The sequence below is a fragment of the Alternaria burnsii genome (assembly GCF_013036055.1).
Source record: "Alternaria burnsii strain CBS107.38 chromosome Unknown 725, whole genome shotgun sequence".
Taxonomy (NCBI): Eukaryota; Fungi; Ascomycota; class Dothideomycetes; order Pleosporales; family Pleosporaceae; genus Alternaria; species Alternaria burnsii.
Window position 1 is genome coordinate 301,857 of NW_024066123.1, and position 22,363 is coordinate 324,219.

At 50.9% G+C, this 22,363-nt stretch overlaps 7 protein-coding genes across 7 annotated transcripts; 3 read left to right on the forward strand and 4 right to left on the reverse strand.

Annotated features, from left to right (window-relative positions):
* Window positions 1–718: 718 nt before the first annotated feature.
* GT037_009713 (uncharacterized protein) lies at window positions 719–2,506 on the reverse strand (the record flags this gene model as incomplete). The annotated part of the gene is made up of 3 exons (XM_038934760.1): window positions 719–2,048; window positions 2,106–2,446; window positions 2,489–2,506. The coding sequence occupies 3 exons, from the start codon at window positions 2,504–2,506 to the stop codon at window positions 719–721; spliced, it is 1,689 nt and encodes a 562-aa protein (XP_038782561.1).
* Window positions 2,507–2,741: 235 nt separating this feature from the next.
* Window positions 2,742–4,197, forward strand: GT037_009714 (uncharacterized protein; the record flags this gene model as incomplete). Its single annotated transcript, XM_038934761.1, has 2 exons — window positions 2,742–2,801; window positions 2,851–4,197. 2 exons carry the CDS (start codon window positions 2,742–2,744, stop codon window positions 4,195–4,197), a joined length of 1,407 nt encoding a protein of 468 aa, XP_038782562.1.
* Window positions 4,198–5,270: 1,073 nt separating this feature from the next.
* GT037_009715 (rna-binding domain-containing protein) lies at window positions 5,271–6,302 on the forward strand (the record flags this gene model as incomplete). The annotated part of the gene is made up of 3 exons (XM_038934762.1): window positions 5,271–5,505; window positions 5,559–6,247; window positions 6,297–6,302. The coding sequence occupies 3 exons, from the start codon at window positions 5,271–5,273 to the stop codon at window positions 6,300–6,302; spliced, it is 930 nt and encodes a 309-aa protein (XP_038782563.1).
* A 2,052-nt stretch (window positions 6,303–8,354) lies between these two features.
* GT037_009716 (mfs general substrate transporter) lies at window positions 8,355–10,055 on the reverse strand (the record flags this gene model as incomplete). The annotated part of the gene is made up of 5 exons (XM_038934763.1): window positions 8,355–8,357; window positions 8,454–8,674; window positions 8,719–9,210; window positions 9,327–9,700; window positions 9,787–10,055. 5 exons carry the CDS (start codon window positions 10,053–10,055, stop codon window positions 8,355–8,357), a joined length of 1,359 nt encoding a protein of 452 aa, XP_038782564.1.
* A 1,261-nt stretch (window positions 10,056–11,316) lies between these two features.
* GT037_009717 (uncharacterized protein) lies at window positions 11,317–12,180 on the reverse strand (the record flags this gene model as incomplete). The annotated part of the gene is made up of 1 exon (XM_038934764.1): window positions 11,317–12,180. One exon carries the CDS (start codon window positions 12,178–12,180, stop codon window positions 11,317–11,319), a length of 864 nt encoding a protein of 287 aa, XP_038782565.1.
* Window positions 12,181–12,663: 483 nt separating this feature from the next.
* On the reverse strand, window positions 12,664–17,058 carry GT037_009718 (atp-binding cassette multidrug transporter; the record flags this gene model as incomplete). The annotated part of the gene is made up of 2 exons (XM_038934765.1): window positions 12,664–16,176; window positions 16,231–17,058. The coding sequence occupies 2 exons, from the start codon at window positions 17,056–17,058 to the stop codon at window positions 12,664–12,666; spliced, it is 4,341 nt and encodes a 1,446-aa protein (XP_038782566.1).
* Window positions 17,059–17,375: 317 nt separating this feature from the next.
* GT037_009719 (bifunctional protein folc) lies at window positions 17,376–21,575 on the forward strand (the record flags this gene model as incomplete). Its single annotated transcript, XM_038934766.1, has 8 exons — window positions 17,376–17,448; window positions 17,512–17,823; window positions 17,886–18,101; window positions 18,149–19,079; window positions 19,128–19,595; window positions 19,902–19,956; window positions 20,002–20,133; window positions 20,187–21,575. The coding sequence occupies 8 exons, from the start codon at window positions 17,376–17,378 to the stop codon at window positions 21,573–21,575; spliced, it is 3,576 nt and encodes a 1,191-aa protein (XP_038782567.1).
* Window positions 21,576–22,363: the final 788 nt, after the last annotated feature.

Here is a 22,363-nt window from a genome sequence, read left to right on the forward strand (position 1 = left end):
GCCACGGGTCGTTGGACAGACACACGCACATCGTGGCACTTGCCAAGCAACTATTCCTGGTAGAACGTCTGGAATCGGAGTTTGGGGGATTTGGCTTGATTACCGCGTAAGATGGTGGTATCCTGGGCGCAAGACTACAAGCTAGAGGTTGGAAGGACACTGGAAAAGTGAGGCAAGTGCAGGCAGCACACCGATCGGATACTGTCCATATACACGCAGCCGAGTGGGGACCAAAAGCATGATGGAATGACGCTACACGAAAAGTTCGCCTGCTTGTGGCGCCTGTCGGCGTGGGCTGTCTTGCCGTTAGTGGAGATGACTGGGATTGAAGGTGAGACAAATACATGCCAATTGAGGTTACTTCAAAATGGCATATGCAGCTTCCCACGAGGTGCAGGACCCTCGATCTGCATCGTGACGAAAGATCGGATGTTCCCGCTCCGTTGGATTATGGTCTGATCTTTGCCGTTGTGATATGCCGCCCCCACGGCTATAAGGATTGGTCGGAAGATGGTTTTGATATGGCGCGATTGCCGATATCTCCAGTCGAAGCCACTTCTGTATACTCGTGTCGCACCAGATCCCCACGTCTTGCACCTCGCTTGTGCATCGACCCCGTGTTCATCTACTAGTATTCGGTAATATGACGCAGCCAACTCTACACCTTGACCACTTCTCCCTCAAAACAGACCCGATACTGCGGGCGACGGCAGGAGCCTTACTGCAAAGCACCTTGCTTCCGTTCCTCCGCCTGTTCCCAGACGCATCTAGCACACATACAATTTCCACCAAGTGCTCCTGAGGCCCACTCTCGCCTGTCTTTGACTGACAGACGTACGTCGCAGTAGTGGCCAAACACCTCTTCATCCTTCTTGAGACCAGGCCCTATGTGCGGGTCTCTGCCCTTCCACTCGACCAACTCCTCACGGGTCCAGAACCGCATTGAGCCACGCCACTCCCAAGCCACGTTTGGATCGCAGCTGTGATTCGCGAGGCACCACATTGGATGGACCGCACTAATCTCAGGCCTTCCATCGAGACCCTGTCGTGCTGATGCTGTTCCGCGGAATTTCGCGTACAGCGTGTTGAAGATCCAGGTATCGTAACGCTCACTCTGCGTGAAGATGTTGATGTCCATCTTCTCTAGAACATGCAATGGCATGAGTACGTTACTCTTGAATGAAAAAGGTAGTGTTTGCGGTAGTCCCGTGAACGCGTCGCTTGAGCCACCTGAAGAAGCCGCTTGCCATGCAAGATCTAGGTCTTGACCATGGTAGTCGCCCCAGATATACCGCACTTCCTTCAGCTCCAGAGGATGAACGTCTTGGGTTTCTGATAATGCTAGTGCACGAACAAGTAGAAGGTAATAGAGGTAGTCTGCTGCTTCACGTGCAGGTACCTTTCCCTGATCTACAATAACACCGCAAAGTGCAGGATGATAGTGGTCCTGTGCTAGATCGTGACACTCCTCGCTACAGAAGAATACCTCGTCACACTCTTCACAGGATATTACTGTATCATCTCCGTTCGAAAGTGGTATAACACAAGCATCGCAATACGACTCATGAAGTCTTGATATGGCGGTAAGTAACGACTTCTCCTCTAGAACAGTCGAGCCAGGGGTTATGTCGTCCTTTGCAAATAAACCCAGCTGCTTGGTATATCGGTATTCCGGTGTTGTTCCATTGGAGATCATGGTGGTATTGAGGATAGGCAGTTCGGACGCCCTAACCTCTAGCCTCGGTGCAATATCCGCGAGCTCCTCGTTGAGAAAGTCGAGGCACTCCTTCGAGAAGCGGTCTGGCTCATGGTGGTTCCAAGGGTACCGTTCGCGTCGAACGAAACCTTTATCCGGATACTCTTCTACATCCACATCCTCAGCAGACTCTCCTTCACGTTCAAAGTAAGACCGTAAGTGTTTCCACAAAGTCTTCTCGTGATCTTCGAATATCAGTTCTTCCGGAAAAGCCTTTCTCGCGCGAAATATATACTCAGATGCACTGCGGAGACACCCACAATCCAACAAGCACCCAATCAGTATATCATGACTGGATCAGTTAGCATCCCAATCAAAAGGTGCTCTCACCCGACAACTGCTTACATACGCGCTCTTAGACCATCGTGCTTGCGCCCATGCCAACACATCATCCTTCTTGAACGGGGCAGTTTTCGTCTCATCGTCTAAGTCCAGGTCTGCCATGCGCTCAGAGACGACATCCGTCCAAGCTGCCTGCAAAGCCTCTTCATGGTATTCGCCTTCTTCGACTACTTCATCTACCAAAATCAAGGCCTTATAAGCATCTCCTACGGCTAGGTCTGGGTATCCGAGCGTCCGGTATGCTTTTGCAAGCCTGAGACGGCATACTATGCTGTACGGTTCTTCGACTGTAGTGTCCTGGAGCGCCACCAAGTCTTCCGTTAGTTTTTCGCGAACCGAGTTCCTCTCCTATTAATGTTAGATTGATCATCAAAACACACACACGCACACAATAGCACTTGCCTCCATTGCAGAAGTATATTTATTGATGTATGATTACTATGCTTTGTGATTTACTGAAACTTCTGCAAGATCGTGTGGGGGGCTGGATGGTTAGCGGTCGCGCTATCGATAAGACGGGGCTAGCTCGGCCATCGCCACTTCCTCCACCAACACCCTTCAACATCTACGTGCGACAAATCAGCCTTGCCATCAGCCGCCATCAGTTGTAACAAAGCGACCGAGAGGAGAGACGGTCTGAAATATGCTTCCGTCTGCAGCCGAACTCGTTGCGCGGTACCTGAGAGCAAACGGGTACACGCAGGTTACGTCATCCCTTCCTCGACTGTAGGAAGGTACTAACGTTAAGCCAGACTTTGAACAGCTTCATGCAAGAAGCTGACCTACCTTCTGACACGGGCTCAGCTTCTGGTAGTACGATCACAATAGAGTCCATATTGCAAGAAAAGAAGACATTCGATCTGAGCCTAAACTTCGAGAAGCTTGGGGTCGACGATAGTGAGCGAGGATGGACCGTCCAGGCGCCTGTTGAGCCAAGAGTGGTGGAGTCGTTACCGAATCGTTCCAACATACTCAGTGTGTCGGTTCTCGATCTCATGCTACCATCAACGGCGGAGATCCAACAATATGTTGCCGTCACTACGGCCGATCGTCGACTGCACCTGTTGGATCCGAGCTCACATGCGCTTGACTGTGTTCATACTATTTCCAGTTTCCAGGACTCACCAACTCTAGACGTCGTTCCAGTGGATTCCAGGCGTCTACTCGTTGCTTCAATGTCTGGAAAGTTGACACTGTTTGATACAGCGGCCAACGAAGTATTGGAGCAACGTAAAGACCACTCTAAGTATTTAGTCAAATTGTCCACTTGGGCTTCGGAAGGCAGATCCATGCTTGTTGCTAGTGCAGGATGGGACGCTAAAGTAGTCCTATACCAAATCGATAGCAGCATTGAATACTCACGCCTTGGAGATCCGATAGCTACGTTGACATTACCGAGCATCCCTGAATCGACCGTATTTGTCAGCTTACCGGGAGATAGTACGCCAGTTCTGGTTGTCGCCTGTAGAGACTCTACATTCCTACACTATTACGCTGTGCCGAGCCCAGAGTCACCAACGTTCACCTTGATCGGCAAGCAAAATCTCGCTCCACATTCCAATGCGTGGGTCGCATTTACGCCATCCGATGTGCAGGTCTGCCCCACGAATCCATACCTTGTCGCGATCGCAACTTCTAGTACACCGCATATGAAGCTATTGATAGTAAAGCTTTTGCTTCCTCCTACTCGATCTTCGGTATCGGATACAGAAACTACTTCAGGACTGGATGGATCCTTGACACAAGCGTCGCAAGCCAGGGCTGAATTGCTCGTTGCAGACAAAGAGGAATCAGCTATACTAGTCAACGTTTCCACTCTAGCACCACAAACTTCTTACTCTACGCCACGCCTAGTATGGCGTCCTGACGGCTCTGGAGTATATGTGAGCTCTGACGATGGAGTAGTTCGTGGTATTGAGACCAAGAGCGGAAAGTTGATTTCATCGTTGAAGGCACATGAACCTGGATCGAAGCTACGATGCCTCTGGTCAGGCCAAATGGTAGGACCCAGCTCTAATCAATCAGACGTCAACAACAAAGTCGAGCATTTGATCTCCGGCGGTTTCGATCAGAAGCTTATCATCTGGACGTCATGTTGATCTTGCTGTACACAACAACATCTTGATCAAGGGTACATAGCCTATTAAAGAACATGGAAACATCTATTCCACACTTGTAGTAAAGATAACAGTATCTAGTTCTGCGTTTACGCTAGCGCCTCATCGAATGCATGGTGCTGACTTGACCAGATATGACTCTGCGGTCAACGCCGTGTTCTATCCCGCGGAACAGAACTAGCATGCAATTGAATGGGTCGTTCCGAATAATATAACCTGCATCTTCACGTGCAGATGATGAATCACAGACAATGCAGCAAGGGCTGGGTATAGTGACAGGACCTGCAACCACGGCAGCACCCGAGGCACACTGCAGCGCTTCCATCAGCACATGCACGTCAAAGCCTATCATCTCTAAGGTCAGACACTCTGGTGAGAGTAATACGTCAAGCATATGACCCATATACTAAATACAGAGATACTAGTTCGTTTTTGATCTTCGAAGTCAGTGAACACGTGCTACCCCACGCCAGATGGAATTACTTTGCAACAGCCTCGACGATCAACGAGCGTAAATAGACAGTCGGGGCATATGATAGGCACGGTTACGAATTCCAAAAAAAAAAGTTGATGACGCTGTGACCAAGGGCCGGTGGCGCAGGGCAGTCCCGTTAGCGGCGTCAGATCCCGCATTACAGCCGCCACACAGGAGTTCGGGCGCCCACACTATGGATCCATTGTCAGCTCCAGATCGTGGCGCGGGGAAGCGGGAATCTTCCTACATGGCTTCATGCCAAAATGCGCAATCTGGTTGTTTGCCGACTAGGATACCTGGATCCTTACACTTACGATATCGGACACTATAGAGTATGTAGTACTCATGGTTTAAAAGTAGAAGTAGAGATCTCGTCCTACATGATGTCTATCACGATCCTCCAAATCGTTCTCCTTCTATCTTCCAACATTCACAACTACTCTCAGACATTGCTCTAGCTTTTGGCTCCAATCCGTTGCACGATCAGTTGTGATCAGCCATAGCTTCACAACTTCACACTGTGGCTACTTGCTGGTGTCAAAGATACATTATCCGCAAATTTCCGTCTCCATATACGATAATGTCATACACAGTATCCCGGAAAGAAGGCGACGAAGACTTCTTGCTTGTCGTATCTGGCACTACACGTTATGCTCCCTACCTGACTGGGTGGCAAGAATTCAAGGATCATCTTCGCAAAGCGGTCAAAGAGCAGCCCGGGTGGGCTGATGTATACGCTAGTCAGGGTCAACGACGAGGCGAAATACAGGGCTGGTGTCGACTCAAGGACAGGGAAGATGCCGACGCAGTCTACAGTAGGTAGCTGGAGGGATGAGACTCAGGGAACATACGCTAACCTTCTTTGTAGAAGTCTACTACCGATCTAAAGGCATGCTGGTGCATGTTTGGGAAACCAGCCGTAAGGGTGACGGTTACCGGTTGATGCGCTGCAACTGCTCCACATTGTTTCCAGAAGTACCGGAAGGAGGCCACTCGACTGGGCGTTGCGGCATCGATATCGGAAGAGTGCATCAGCTAGGTGGCGGCCGAGCGAGTACCACTACGGTGTCAATGCCGTATGGGGCCGGACAGTCCAGGTACCCGTATGCGATGCACTCGCAAATGCATACCTATTCCCCACAGCAACTAGCATACGCCCCTGCCCCAGTTTACCCAGCTTATGCGTTGCCGACATCACCAGTCTACTCGACTAGTACGAATGGAATGCCAGTGAATGTCCAGGGTGGAGCAGTCTTGACAGAAGCCCGCGGCATTTTCATTCGTAACTTGAGCTACAAGTGCACATCAGATGATGTCAATGCACTATTGTTGCAGACGGTCGGTTACGCCATTGATATACAGCTTATGAAGGACAGCAGGACTGGTGTCTTCAAGGGTGTGGCAACAGCCAAGTTTGCGTCGAAGGACCTGGCGCAACACGCGGCAAACACACTCAACGGACGAGAGCACATGGGCATGATTTTACATGTACGTATGGATACGGATACTACCGTGGTGGGGCGAGCCGAACCCATGGTGGTCAATGGGTCGTACAGAGTAAGCTTGACTGAGTCCATATGACAGAGCAAATTCTAACACATGACAGCCCTGATACTCTTTACAGAATTGAACTCGAAGTCGATTTGGCGAATGATCATGTCGTTAGGAAATTGCTTGACATCTGGAGATGTTTTCGGCAGCACAAAAGACATATAATGCGTAGGAATATAACAAGTTCACACATTTGTTGTACGCGAGTGCGTTATTGGGGAGCGTGCAATCAGCCGTTCATTTTTGTTCCATGTACTAAGAAACTAAAGCGAGCATGGTAACGGAGCACTATCTCATCCTGGTAATATTGCTTAGCGTTCTATACACAAAGACGGCTTTTATCCGCACGATGTTCGGCCGGAGAGGCGTTGAACTAATTGGTTTCAGATTCTCGTGCATATTTCCCCATTTGATAAGTCAATTAACTTTGAACCTGGACAATGGTCCTACAGACCGCAACCGCAGATAAGCAGGCATACTATGCCAAACTCTTTAGTGGTCATATCAACACGCTTTGTATGCGGCTCTATCCAACTATAGGACCATACACAGGCCAAATGGCACATGTAGTCCTTTCCTAGCGTAAGCGCCAATGGCGATTTCGCGTATCGATGGGCTGGCTTCCATGTGATACCACGCTGCCATGCAGGTGGGCCTGGTGACCAGATCTCCGGGTCTTCGGGTGGCCTAATCGGATCTGTCACCAAGCAGGCTGAAGACTAGATCGTCATCGTCAGCAGCAGCGTTGGGACAGACCTTTCAAGCCCCTGAAGTATAAATCGCGGTGTGAAATTGCTAGAAGATTAGATAGCGGATCAGCAAGCATGACACATGTGTTTTCACGGATTCTCCATAATGACCCCAGCAAAAGACTTATACCCTGTTCATGATTTCGACACTTGCGACAATACGCCAGTTGGCGCAATGTTGATCGCATCGCGTAGAAAAATGGTTTACTATGTCAAAGTGTTACACATTCACGTCATTTTCTTGTGATATACATGGTAATGTGTTGGTGCTATAGCCATTGGAACGATGCTGCGACGTCCACGACCCCACGCGAGACAAGGATACTCACTAGCTCAAATCGACATGTTCGTTTCGAGATCTCTTATTCTCAGCCCTTCCATTAGCGCAAGGCGCAACGTTAGATCATGATCGGCGACCCGATCTCCACCAATGCTATGCGGTATGGCATGATGGTTGCTAAGTAGCAAGGGTGGGAGGCAGGATCGCACGTTCGCACGTTTCACGGCGTCCCAGGATCCACACGTTTTGTATACAACGCTAATCGACGCTGTCTAGTGTCAGCGATGGCAAGATGTGGAAGATTTGCTACGAGGATCTCACCAGTAGAGTGGATCAAGCAAGTGAAGCGCACCACAGAGTGCAGTATTCTAAAGCGGCTAGACGGTGGGTGGAGCCGTGATCGAGTGACTTTTGCAGGAATTTGCAATTGCCAGCTGAACACCTCCAATCTCAACCTCCCATTCTCGTACACTCTTTGCTTTTGTAAGGCCTCCAGTGCAGAAGGATCTGTTGGGTATGTCAATGTGATCCAATTTTTCTAGCCAAACCCCAAGCACACCTTGATCTTCAGGCGGATCACACGTTGAGCGAGCGTATGACTAGAACCTACTCCTTCATCCAGAGCTGTATTACGGTGTTGTATCGCAGATTCGTTGTGTATCAAGGTTATCCCATTTCCGCGTGGAAATCCAAGCCGACGAGCTCGCTGCGTCTTCAGCCGCCGATCTAAAATCTCCGCTGTGGGTCTTGCAGACAGGGAAAAGCATAACGTCCAGCTTGTTCAAGGGCGTCTACTGCCGCCGGCAAATAATAAGTTCTCGTATCGTTGACGTTCATTTTGTCGTTAATCCGGGCCAGGATATAGGACCGATTGCGGGCCGTCATCGGTACGACACCACAACATGTGTAGCACGTGGTTAGAACACAGTAGTCAGGAAGCAAGCCACAACATCCTCTCGCTACGGCCCGTTGAGCAGACCGATGCAGTACGACACAAGATACCAAGATCATTGGATAGCTAGATCGGACTCCAGTGTCCCATTTGCAAGCTGAAAGCGCAATCCTGAAGCTTCATTTGCTACCATTACTAGACTCTCCAGCCTTTCTTCTGCGTCCTCACAGTGACTATCCAGAGCACCACCAACCAGCAGGTCCCGAGCATCAGGCACACACCACTCCACACCTGCACACCAATGAAATTGGTCCGCCCATTCGTCTTCTTGAGCAAAGCCCCGGCGATCGGCGCACCAATGAGCGAAGCAATGCTAGACACACTCCAGCTCATACCAAGCCTAGTACCCAAGCGCGAAAGATCCGGCGTGATGTTGGCAAAAGCAGCAGATGGCACCGTAACGAGGGCCGCTGAGAAGAAGCCTGAGCCACTGTCAGCCAAGATCCATGATGCTGTGTGTCAGTAGTGTCGTTAACGAGTAGCGAAAAGAACATACCCCATAGTATACTAAAAGCAATGAACGTCTTCTCCGTCTCAATGCTAATCCAACACAACGCTAATACCCCACTCGAAAACGCACAAAGCGCCCATGTAACAATCGCGCCGAGAAAATGCGCCAACACGCCACTGACTAGTCTTCCGAAGAAACTCCCTGCGATGGCCAGCACTAGCATGTACAGCGCTGTGCTTTCATTACTACCCAGCCGCTCGCGCGCATATGTCGGAATGTAAAAATACGGTACAATATACCCGAGAAAAGTGCTGAAAGAGCATGCGGTGAAGATAAGGAAAAGACGGTCGTGGAGTGCGGTTTTGTCGAAGAGAGCGCGACGCTTGCGTTTGTGTTTGAGCCACGCGGAGCCGGAGAGGAGAGCGGGGATGGAAAGGAGAGCTGCGGCTAAGGCAACGAACCCTATGGCACGAATAGTCCAAGGGAAACCGGCAGTTCTAACAAGGTGATCAAACATGATAATGTAGATCACACCGCCTGATTTGATATGTTAGCTCGCCGTCGCATCTAGGTTTCCTTTTCTGGTCTTCCAATCTTTTCTCTCCGCACAAGGAAAGGCCTGGATTGATGAAACAAGCAGGAAGAATACATACCAACGGCAATCCCACTCATGACGATTCCCAACGCAACCGCCCTCTTCTTACTAAACCAAACCCCCACCATAGCCAGACTAGGTATATACAATAATCCCGCGCCCAATCCCATACAAAGGCCCTGGCTTAAGAAAACCTGCCAGTACTTTGTACTCAAGCTGAGCATCATAATACCTAGCACAACTAAAACGTTGCCGACTAAGAGCATACTGCGGAAGTAACCGAGATCGAAGAGCGGGCCTGATAGGACGCCGATGACGATTAGGAGCCAAGCTTGTACGGTACCGATCCAGGATATCGCGGAGGGTGAGGAGGATGGGAGGAGGGTGGTGCGGTAGTAGGTTTGGAATGCGCCGTAGGTTAGGGTGAAACCCCTGGTGTGGTTGTTAGTGTTATGGTTGTCTGTGATGGCTGTATGCAACTAAGGGGGCGAGCGTGATCAGAGCGAAGTTTTACGTACCAGATGTTGATATATATCATGAATCCTCCAAAGACCTTCAGCCAAGCGTGAAGCCCGCCATCTGGAGGTGGAGGAATGGCGGACTCTGTGGTCATTGTTGATCGAGCATCTATTTGCGCTTCCTTGTCCTCCACTGACTCATGGTTCTGCACTGTTTCATTCTGTTGATTGAGTTCATCGTGGATGGAAGATGAAGGTCGGCTGATGTCCTCTTGAGAGACCGCTTTGTCTTTGATGACATGTTTCTCCTCCACATCTGATTGAGACATCATGTGAGACTCTCGACGGTCTCTGATCCCTCTTCCGAGCCCCCTTGCGCGATCTTTTATCGTTGGTTCTGGCTATTCCGATGTGTAACACTTGTTATGAGTGTTTCCCCTCCCATGTACGTTCAAGTGGTACCGGTTGTAGGACTACTCCGACTCTTGTCCGATTCCGATTTTCGAATGCCGAGTCATGCACTTTTTTTTCTCTTAAAGATCCTGAATAGGTTGGTCAAATAGTCTGGCGGCCCGATTATCGAGTTTGTCGTCTCAGTCTGGAAATCAAGGACAAAGAGTCATAGTCAACGAAACGCGAAAAGGCAACACAGCATATGCAGATCATGAACGCGGATTTACGCGCGGGGACTGCCACCGTCTAAATATCCCTACAACCTCCCTTAGTGGGCTGCACCATTTAACGGTGACGATTGCTAAGCGTTCTTTTCCCCCTTTGGCTGTGTTAGTTTACGTGCGGGGATCGCGTTTAGCTACCGAGGTCGGGAATATGCAACGACCTTTTGTGGCGTTTGACAGCACTAGCATCACGAAAGTGGCACACGAGAACGCGTGCTTGGAGATGAGTATTGTACGCAACATGAAGTTGCTATAGATTTGTTGATCTGTCAATACTGTATGGATATCGCAGTAGCATACGTTGACTGCATAAGTGGTACTTGCAGACTTGAAATGTGTAGGATGCATTGCGGGTTGTCGATGAAAGGCAACTATAGCTTGCAAGCGTTGATGATGTTGCAAACGCCGACTTTGCAATCGCAACTTGTCCGAGTAGTTTGTTGCATCTTCGGAAGGCATGATAAGCTATGCCTGGCTTCCAAAACGCGTCGACTGTTCACGCGGCTGGATTGTTAGAAGGCGCGGATGCCAGGGCGGATGGACGTATTTTGATGGCGGCTTCAGAGCTTTCGGTACGAATGTCTACGCGAGAGCTTCGTTATGTGAGCCCAGAGAGCGATGATATGCAAAGAATAAACCGTGAAGAGACGATGAGGAGTCCGTGTAGAGAAATGAGCTTTGAATTGATATATCCGTGATGTGTCTGAAGAAGCGACAATCGCAGATGGTCCGGCAAATTGGGTAAAATGTAGTCCGCAAAAATATGTTATACAAGGAGTGCGCCGTTGCTGTCCAAGCTCTTCAACCGATGTCCGAGTGCTGTCGCGGGATCGAAGTTCCGTCTTCGAAGTCGCTCGCTCGTCGGCCGCTCATAGGTCAAACCGGGAAAACCATCGAAACCGCGTTACTATGCTCAAGCTGTTGGCTTCGCAAACTTGGCCTTCCTGGCCTCAGCGGCCGCCCTGTCCTTTTCGCTCATCCAGCTGCCGCCGGCGCCACCACCACCTGTCTTGTTCTCGCGAGGACGGTTGTCCCTGCTGCGAGGCCTGTTGTCGCGACGTCCTCCACGACCACCCGAGCGACCTCCCTCGCGTCCTCCCTCACGGCCTCCTTCGCGGCGCTTGTTGCTAGCAGCATCTTCACCGGCACCCTCTCGTCGGCGCTTCTCGCGGCGCTCTGGGAGAGCCTGGTCAAGGCCAAGGGGAGCCGCGACCTCTCCAAACTTCTTAGCACGCTCCAGCTTCTTGAGGCCCTCGTCGTCCTCGAGCTTTGTACCAAACTTCAGCGCACGCTTCTTGCGCTTCTCGATCTCTTCGTCGAGGTTGGTGGCGGCGAGGCCTCTTGAGTAATCGGGAGTGGGCTCCTTCTTCTCTTCTGGCTTGGGCTCTTGGGTGGCAGCGGCGGCGCCTTCGGCGGGTGGCTCGGTGGTCAGATCGTCGGTTTGCGCAGGGTCGATATCGGCGACTTGGTTAGGTACGGCTTGTGGGTTCGGCGGCTGGCCTTGACCTCCGGCGTTTGCGACAGTCTCTGCGTTAGGAATGACGGCCTCTGCTGTCGCCGTGGTGGTGGTGGCAGCTGGCGCAGCAGCGGCATCATCGGCTTCGTCGTCCCAGTCAATCTCGTCTTCAGCACCAGCAGCAGGCTTCGCGCCGGCCTTCTCCGCGTCGTTCTTCTGTAGACGCTCGACCATCTCTGCCTTCTTGCCAGTGTGGGGTAGCTTGCGCTCTTTGAGAAGCGCCGACAGCTCGTCGTTCTTCATCTTTGAGTAGTCCGACATGATTGCGCGTGTGGTTGTGATGGCAGGGGTGAGTACTGGTGGCAAGCTCGACGCGACAAGGGGCGCGTAATCAACGAAACTGTAATGTGTCCGGTTGCGCGACGAGTGTCAAGATATCAATCAATGTGGTTTCGTGCGTCGTGCGACAATGGGGGGGAAGAGAAGAAGAAAAGGGGCGCGCGGTGGTTGATAAAGGCGCTGGCTGCGGTCGAAACAATGGCTGCGGTCGGATTGTCCATCGAGGATCAATCGAGTGAGAGAGCTACGACCACATGCGCTAGGCTACTTTCGGCGCCCCGCAATTGACCCGCCAAACCCTGTCTGTTATTGTGTCTCAACCTTACCGTCAATCACCCTCACCTCATGCAGCACGCGCTCAGAAAACAACTTCGAAAATAAACAATAGCTTTGTATTACAACACGATCGCTCGAAATCTATAAGTTACATTCACCCACCAAGTACGATGAACAACGATACCACAATCAGGCCTTCTTAGCCTTGAAGACGCGTTTCAGCGTACTGCCCAATCCGGGACCAGAATACAAATAAAAGCCAAGTGTGAACACAGCCACATTGAACGCGGTGTAAACAATCAGGAAGCCAAAGTTCCTCCAGCGGTCGTCGTATGACATGTTCAAAGCACCAAGGTATACATCCGCGACTGCGAATTGGCAGAACTGGCAGTCTTGATTCGCATCCGGGTTGTACAATGTCGCCATGCTCGCATTCGCAAACGCGCCCGCGTACTCGCCGCACGTCTGCCCCTGAGGAGGCTGGAAGACGTTGGTCTCGGCTACCGTGCATTGAACCGGAACATCGTGCACACCGGTAGACATCATGACTGAGACGAGCCATGTAAAAGGACTGACGTAGTAGGCGAAATGCCAAAACCCGACGAGTTGCGAAAGCGGTTGGAGTACTCCACTGAAAGCGAGAATGAACGTATAGAAGAGAATGGTCAACATAGCGGCTGTTTCGGCATTGGGTGTGACGACGGCAAGCGCCTGCGAAAAGGTTGCGTGATAGATTTGGTAGACGCTGAACACGAGGTACATGAATGCGCCTCGCCCGTCAGATATGTCGCGCCACCAGCCCACGGGGAAGTACCAGCAGAGAAAGCACATGCTTGAAATGACAAAATTAAAAGGTATCTCCACGAGCACGTTTGCCACTACGAAGACGCTCCAGTGGTACATGTTCGAGTGCTTTTCGCGCACATCGTATATCTTACGGAGTTCGATGAGCCGAGGCTGGACAAGAACCATCAAGATAAGACAGAGAAGGAGGATCATGAAGACTGAGAACACTTTGTTCTGTAGGCCTTGCACAGAGTTTTGTTCTTTGTAGAAAGTAAAACCCATGAACAGCCCACCGATGACGTTGATAGCAATCTTGCTGTTGATGTAGCCCGGCGAGCGCCATTGCTGCACGAAAAGTCGCTTCTGTACAAGGAGGTATTGTTGCCACCAGCTTGTCGCAAACTTGCGCATCGGAGCGCTGGAATTCTGGGCAGGATTGGAGCGGCCTAATGACTCAAAGTGCTCAATGCGTTCAGTAACAGCTCTGCGCTCCATAGATGACTGCCATACTGAAGGCCAATCGAGTGTTGCTTGTCCCGTGGCGCCTGCTCCAATTTGTTCGAGAATGTACTCGGCTGGGTTCGCGCCTTCTGGGCACCTGGGTGCACCGTAGCCAACAAAGTAATCGAGAACCGTTTGTGAGTCTCTGCCCAGATCTCCAAAGTAGACGGTCTTTCCACCTCGTGCTAACAATAGCAGTCGGTCGAATTGTTCGATAAGAGTAGCAGAAGGCTGATGAATGGTACATAGGATTGCCTGGCCTGCATTGGCAAGATCTCGGAGCAGTTGGACGATGGACCACGCTGACTGAGAATCAAGGCCAGATGTCGGCTCATCAACAAAGATGAGCAACGACGGCCGTGCGACAAGTTCAAGCCCTATCGTAGTACGTTTTCGCTTCTCTGCGCTAAGTCCTTTTCCTGGAATGCCAATCACGGCTTCTGCGAAGTCTTCCAGACCAAGAATTGAGATGATTTTCTCAATGTAGGCATACTTCTCTTCCAAAGATACTTCTTGTGGTTGACGAAGAGACGCAGAGAAACGGAAAGCCTCGCGGACTGTCATCTCAGCCATATGGATATCTTGCTGCTGTACATAGCCAGTGCGCTGCTGGAACGAGGCATCCAAGCCAACGCCGTTGATCGTTGGATCACCACTTACGATACCCACTCCACTAACACGCTGTGCGAGTACATTAAGTAGGGTGGTCTTGCCCGCTCCAGAAGCGCCCATAAGTGCCGTCAGTGTACCAGGCTCAACAAAGCCTTCGACATCGGACAGCAATCGACGTGTAGTTCCTTTAATGTCGATGTCGTAGTTGAGGTGTTTCCAAGAGAAGACATCTTTGCCGCTTTCGATACCTGGCGTGCTCCCACCAGTCGCAACCTTCTCATCAGTGTCAAATGTACCAGCTGCACCGCTTTCCGTGTCATGAGGCTTTGCTGTTTCCCAAGGCGAATTCTTCCGAAAAACCATCTGGGAAGTACCGTTAGACGACTTCATGAACTCGGTCGTCGCGGCATGAATAATGGTAAATGCCAGGAAAAAAGCGATCGATATGCCAAGGTTGCGCCACACGTGGTCATATGAGTAGCCATGCGACAAAGCGATATACTCGTCTCCGACTACATACGGGACACCTGGTCTAGCTCCGATAACGGCGCAGACTTGGTTCTGTATGTCTACATTCTCATATCCAGGACCAGACGGGATGAGCTGCTGGCAAGGTGCCTGCCGTCCATGAAACTCGATGGCCATGAGGGCTTCGATGGTATAGTAGATAGGATTGATGTAGGAGATCCATTTGAACCAAGGACGCATCGAAGGACGGGGGATGATGTATCCTCCGTACATGGCCAGCGGGAGAATGGATAGTCCAGCTACAGCTAACGCTATGTCCACAGTCGAAGTGAATGCTGCGATAATGCGAAACCAGGCAGTCATGGTTACCGTAGTAAGGTAGGTAAAGACAACGAAGAGGAAGAATGGACCGGCTTCCTTCTTTAGATCAGCCATGAAGTAAACAATGACCGTGAACAGCATGATGTTGATGATCTTAACTGGGTATTGCGATATCATTGTAGCCAGGGCATCGATGTACGGGTGATACATGCTGTAGGCATGATGTTTCTCAACAATCGGTCTCTGCGAAAATTGCGCAACAATTTCAGCAAAATTGATGATGATGTTGAAGAGGACAATGAAGAAGATGATACCGCCTTTGGAAAAGAATCCGCTTGTTCCAGGATCAATCTGATAGAACATCGACCCCATGATCAACGGGATGATGAGCATCGTCGCGGTGATAGCCGTAAAGTAGGCATACTCTCCATGGATCCGTTGAACGGCTCGTTTGAAAGTCGTGATGAACTGCATGCCAAGGTTCAGAGTATAGGGCGAGTATACGCGAGTAGCGGGGGCTCTTTCAGCAGAACGCACGCTCTTGAATCGGTTCAGTTCCTGACTCTGCATAGAGTCGACCGTGTTGAGGTGTCTTTCGATCGCCAGCCTCAAGTTGCGGTAATCAGCACTGGCTCTCCATCGATCCTCAAACTCTTGTGCAGTACGCGGAACTTGGTTCTCATATCCTATACGCACTACTCGTGCGCTCGGATCAGTTATGGAGACCAGGAATTCTGCGACAGTCTGACGAGAGGGGCAGACGAAGCCCATGGCTTCGAAGAAACCTTTCGCTGCGTGCACATCTCCGAAGTAGATCTGGCGACCCTCATGGAGAAGCAGCACTTTGTCGTAGGTGCCAGCCAGTGAATCGCCTGGCTGGTACAAAGCAGAGATGGATACGTTGTTGGTGAGGTCGGTGGCAACACGCAGCGCTCTGGCGAAGTCTAAAGACGTTGAGCTATCGAGACCTTTTGTTGGATTGTCCCAGCAGGTCACGCAAGCTCGAGTAAGAAGCTAATTCACAGTCAGCATCGTAAGCATTACGATGTCTATTCCAACAAGACCTACCATCTCAGCGATTGAAACTCGACGCCTCTCGCCTCCAGATACACCTCGTACGAAGTCATTCCCCACGCGGGTCTGGGCTGTGTGTCTTAAACCGAAGATTGCCATGAGGATGTTTTTGACGCCTTCGATGTACTGCTTTCGTGAGACACCGTCTATACGCATCCGGGGTGTCTTGGTACTGGCTGCAAACTCCAAAGTTTGAGAAACCGTAAGGTAGGGGAAGTGGTGGTCGATAGCGTCGTTGAAGGTCAGCATACCTGCGAATCGCTTTCGCATGGTCTCAAGATTGATACCGCTGTAGCTGATAGATCCAGACCATTTCCGGTAGCCTTCGATCTGTCCAGAGAGCATTCTCAACAACGTCGTGCAACCACTGGATGGAGGCCCAAGGACCAACATCATCTCGCCAGGAGCGAGTATTCCGTCAATATCATGGAGGATCCTTCTCTCTTGCGGCTTCTTCAATGACTTGCGGATCGCAGGAATGAGATTGGTGAAGAGGGACAGCGCGTCTTGCTGTGTAGCCTTGCCGACATCGTCGCCATATACGGAGACATCCTTCCACGCAAGCGTCACATGTGGTGACAGAGGCCCTGCACCATCCCGTGCTCCTCGATCAATAGCAATCGCAAGCGTCCTTTCCAGAGTCCAATTTGGGTCATCGACGTCAAAAGGGTCGATTTTCCGGTCTGGGTCATGTGCAGCCGAGACGCGTCGAACAAGGCGCGCGACTGCAGCAGGTGAAGGGGATTCTTCGTTTTGATCATTCTGAGGGGCAGAAGAAATGATTTTTTCGTCATCCGTATCATCAGAAGTATTGGGTGACATGGTCAGTTCCAGGGTGATGGTACAGCAATGGCAGGATGCTCGATCTGGTCGAACGACCAAATCTATATATCAAACTCTTACTCATGGCATCCATTGCTGCCGTTGCTCATCGGTAATGACGAGAGAAGGTCAACTCTGAACTTGTTTCCATGTTTTCGGAAGGAAGCTCGCATCTCGGTAGCCGCGTAAGGCTAAAGCGGGTCTATCCGAACGCTATCAATGCACCTCCTCGGCTCCGAGCTTTATGAAGACGCCATTCCTCGTTCTTTTACGCACCCGAAGTCTTCCTGCATGTTCAAAGCCTTTCTTCGAGAATTATGGATTTCGGCGGTAAACTGATGAAAACATGCGATCCATGCAAAACTCGCAAAGTTCGTTGTGGTGGTATCGGTAGGTCGCTGATTACTGAACCACCCTTTCATCCTCAGAAGTGTAACACTGATAATTGAATAGGACATCCAGGTGCTACGAAGTGTCTCAACTGCGCTCGAAGAAACGAGGTCTGTAACTTCAGTCCTGTCCGCATACGGAAGAGACGATATGCATCAAGCTCGCAGCAAGAATCCGTCATAGGCTCCGCAAAGAATGTGGACTCCGAACTTAGGGACGAGTCGGAGATTCACCACGATGATCATAGCTCGTTCGGAAGCATGTCAAAGTATGACGGACTCCAAGAGTTGTACGTAGACAGGCTTCTATCTACTCCCGATCAAGACAATGCGCTCAGTGCGCAGAGTCCGAGCCTGCAAGATCTCGGTGTTTTCGGTAAGTTGAGATCATAAACCAGTTCTTGTTTCTTCGCTGTCAGCTTACCAAATTCCAAACAGGAAGCGAGTACAGTCTGACGTTCTTCCCCGAGGCTCGACTGAAGGAGCTGGCCATCCGTCTTGGTCATGACCGCGTATCACATGCTGGGGCAAAGGTGACCAATATCATTGGAGAGCGAATGAAAACTATCGAGCGAGTACCTGCTCCTGCGCCAGACTCCGATCGTATCCGTGTATTTGATATCGAAGAAGAATACATCGCGAATTGCATTCAAGGTAAGTTCGTAAATGTCTGGTGTTTACGTCCGTGGTTGACTGTATAGCCTATTTTGAGCATGTTGACCCAATTCATCCATTTCTCGACAGGCGGCGATTCGAAAGCATCGCTCTCAGTCCGAATCTGAGCGACAAACTCGCCAGCGAAAAGTCGTGGTCCGCACTGTTTTACGCTATTCTCGCCCTGGGCTCGCAGTACCTCGATGGAGGTAGCTATGAGCCTACAAAGAGTGGAAGCTGGCGATTCTTCGGCACGGCTCTAGCCATCTTCCCAGATCTATTGATTAGCAGGACCACATTGAACACGGTTCAAGCACTGACAGCCATGGCAATTTTTGCCTCGAATCTTTCCTGTCTGCAAATTGAATACGCCATGGTATCAGAAGGGGCCAAGAAGGCACAAACACTGGGGTACAATAGATCGACGGCTCCGGGTAACGATGAACGGAACCGCACATTCTATGTTCTCTATTTTCTTGAAAAAAACATGTCGTTCAATATCGGCAGATGCTCTGCCATCATGGATTCGGATATCAGCAGTGCTATCCCGACTCAGCCGCTATCGTGCAGCGGCACGTCGTTTGATTGGACCCGTGCGTCAATTCGGATATCACGACTCCTTAGTCGCATATACGCATCTCTGTTCTCTGTCAGTGTACGAGGTAGACCGAAAGCCTACTACAATACGACCATCCACAACCTCAAGTCCGAACTGGGAGCATGGGCAAAGACGATCCCCGTGGAGCTTCGGCCGGGGCAACCCATACGGCCGTATACCCAAACCACGCAAATGATTGATATTAGTATACGGCTCCACTATCTGTATCATGGCACGATGTTGCATCTTGATCGTACTGCTCTCCAAATGGAGGATGAGTCTGACGCTCGGTGTGATTTAGTGCACGGCATTATGCGTACAGCACGGACAGTACTCGAGCTCACAAAGTTTATCGACGTGCAGCCTTACACACCCATTTGGTGAGTTTAAATAATTTTGCTCGTGTGACAGTCATTGATGATCTGCAGGGTCCTTGCCAGCGTTCCGTTGGCCGCTTATCTTGTTCTTTTCGACATGGTCATAGACAATCCGACTCATTCAAAAACCACAGCCAATTTGGCATTGCTTGATGTTGGCTGTGGTCATTTCAGTGGCTTGGAGTACGCTTCGCAGGGAACACTCCCAGGATCCATCGCATCAGAGTTCACACAGATAGCGCGATCTTATGTGCGGGCGCAGAACGACTCTGAGAAGAACAGCCGCCCGAAATCGTCTCCCATGTATGCCGGAGGTGTGGCCCCGATTGAGGGGCTGCAGGAAACAACAGTCGCTGAGGTGTCATCAGCTTTTCCTTCATACGCGGATTTGCAGCCGTTCCCTCTAGGATGGAATCTCCGGAATGACGGGGGGACAATGCTCGACGGCGAGTCGCTGGACTTGTTCGGCTCGTACTATTCGCTCTGGGATGAGGGTGCGGCGTACAACACGATGAACCTGTAATTGTATGTAAAATTAGTTGTATAAGTAGCGTTGGTAGACACTAATTCAGTGGTCTCTTGAGTAGGTCAACATATTTGCTTGCGAAGAGCAAAACAAGATGCATCGGTTCGAAGTGAAGCGAGAGGTGAGGTGGATCGGAGGTCCATTTGAGGCATGCGAGAACGAGGGTCCGAGCTGATGCGTCATCGGCTATCGGCGGCGGGCTCTCTTTCACTAACAAAAGTCGTAGACAGTCTCTCAAGCATCCATCACGATGCCCTCATGTTCATAGCCCGGACACGCACGTGCTGCTTGCGCGCTAGACCAATTGCCCGCCTTTATCACACAGCCGCCACGATGGAGAAGCGCGACTATGCGGTATGTTTCTAGCAATGTGCGCATGGATTGGGCTGACCATCGCAGGCTGCGGTTGCGGCGCTGAACACGCTTCAGTCCAACTTCTCCATAGTCGATGCGATCCGCAAATCCGGTCGCGGTATGAACAAGCAGGCGATACCGGAGATGATTGAATGGTGTCGCAAAGCTGGATATGAGGTGTGCGGCTCCCGAGAACCCCACCTGAGGATGGTGACTGACGACATATTCAGCCCTTAGAATTTGACAGGCTGAGGCCTATACACATCGCCGGAACAAAGGGAAAGGGCTCGACTAGTGCCTTCATCTCATCTATCTTGTCGCAATACGCAACCTCCCGCGATGCGCAGACTCCACCCTCGAAGATCGGCCTCTACACTTCCCCACATCTGCGATTCGTACGTGAACGCATACAAATCGACAATGAGCCAATATCAGAGGAGAAGTTCGCTAAATACTTCTTCGAGGTATGGGACAAGCTGGAGGCAGCAGCGAAGACCGAAAATGCGCCCGCAGACGTGCCCACAAAGCCAGTATACTTCCGCTATCTGACCCTTATGGCGCTACATGCGTATCTGAAGGAGGGTGTGGACTCGGCTGTTATTGAGTGTGGCATTGGCGGCGAATTTGACAGCACCAACATCTTGACAAAACCCACTGTCACAGCCGTCACGAGTCTAGGGATAGATCATACCGCGATGCTCGGTTCTACACTACCAGAGATAGCCTGGCATAAGGCAGGAATTTTCAAGGAAGGCAGTGTCGCATTTACGGCGCGTCAAAAGGACGAAGCCATGACCGTTCTGGAAGAACGGGCGGCAGAGAAGGGCACGAAGCTACACACCATCGATATACATCCGGCTCTAGCCAACAACGAGATCAAGCTTGGGCTAGGTGCAGCGTTCCAGAAAATAAATGCGTCCGTGGCAATAGCTGCTGCTGCTGCACACCTGCGAGCACTGGGCCACACTTCGGTGCCTGACCCCACCGTCGTTCCCCATATCGAACTCCCTTCCGAATTCATTCGTGGCCTAGAGCAAGTGCGATGGGCTGGCAGATGCGAGATAAGACGCGAGACCAACGTTGCATGGCACATCGACGGAGGGCACACAATGGAAAGCATCGAGGTTACTGGAAAGTGGTTCGCGGAGCAGATCAAAATGGCTACATCCACCGCTACCTCGCAATCCAAGGTTCCTCGAATCTTGATCTTCAACCAACAAACCCGAGACGCAAATGCACTTGCCAAAGCTCTATACACAGCTCTGCAGAGCGGTATCACGTCTGGATCGCAGTCTCCTTTCACACACGTCATCTTTACGACCAATCAAACCTTCAGCGAAGGGTACAAGCCTGATCTCGTGTCGATGAACACCAACCAGCAGGATGTAGATACATTGGCAGTGCAGAAGGCGCTCGCGAATACGTGGTCTGATATTGACAGCACTGCAGAAGTGCATGTGCTACGCACAATCGAAGAGGCAGTCGGAACCGCACGAAAGGTGGCGCAAGACTATGCCAAGCAGGCGGGGGCCGATGCTGAAGTTATGGTGTTGGTAACTGGAAGCTTGCACCTGGTTGGCGGTGCGCTTGAAGTATTGGAAACGGCCAAGGCGCAGTGAAAAGTGATACCCATAGACACCAATGATACGAGAACGCGCTTCAACATGCGCTAAGAAATGTTCGGAAGCGACCGTGTGGGCTACCCGTCACATGTCCATTGGAGCAACTAATGCAACGTTAAAACAATCGTGGCTGTCCTGCAGGTCGCGTGCTCACATGCCAGCTAAAGAAAATGTTCTTTTTCAGAACTACTCGTCACATAATAGCGTCTATTCTAAGATGCTGCTGACTCGTGGCGCTCATCAATAGGTCTGAGTCAATCGATGCCCAGAATCGCATGTTGTAGTCAGCAGTCGGAGTACCACATGGTCCAGACTAGCTATTGGTGCCATTACCCCAGAAATTTCCGCATCGGTAAAGTTTGCACGTCTTGGTGCTCATGGCTCTACGGGAGACATCGGGTTCGATCTTCTTGAGAGTCTCCACCGGCCGCGCATCGTTACGTGCTGGGCAAGCCGAACATCCGATTCCAGTAATTGAGATGGTGATGAGAGGGAGTATGGCTTTTTGTACAATTTTGAGACACGGAGTTTGACTAGAGTAATGGCGGCTGTATTACAGACCCATCAAAAGATCCAGCACCCGTTCGGCCGTCTACGCGTGGCGGAACTGGGGATCGGAAAGTCTTGGCACTTGGCCCCAGCATGTGATTGGGCAATGACACTCACGGAAGAGCCGCTAACCGACCATAGTGACCACTACTAGTTCCGTCAGATGTCATATCTCCCGACTATTTCCACCGTTATTGATCGATCTCCACGTCATCCTCCAAACGTATCAACCCATC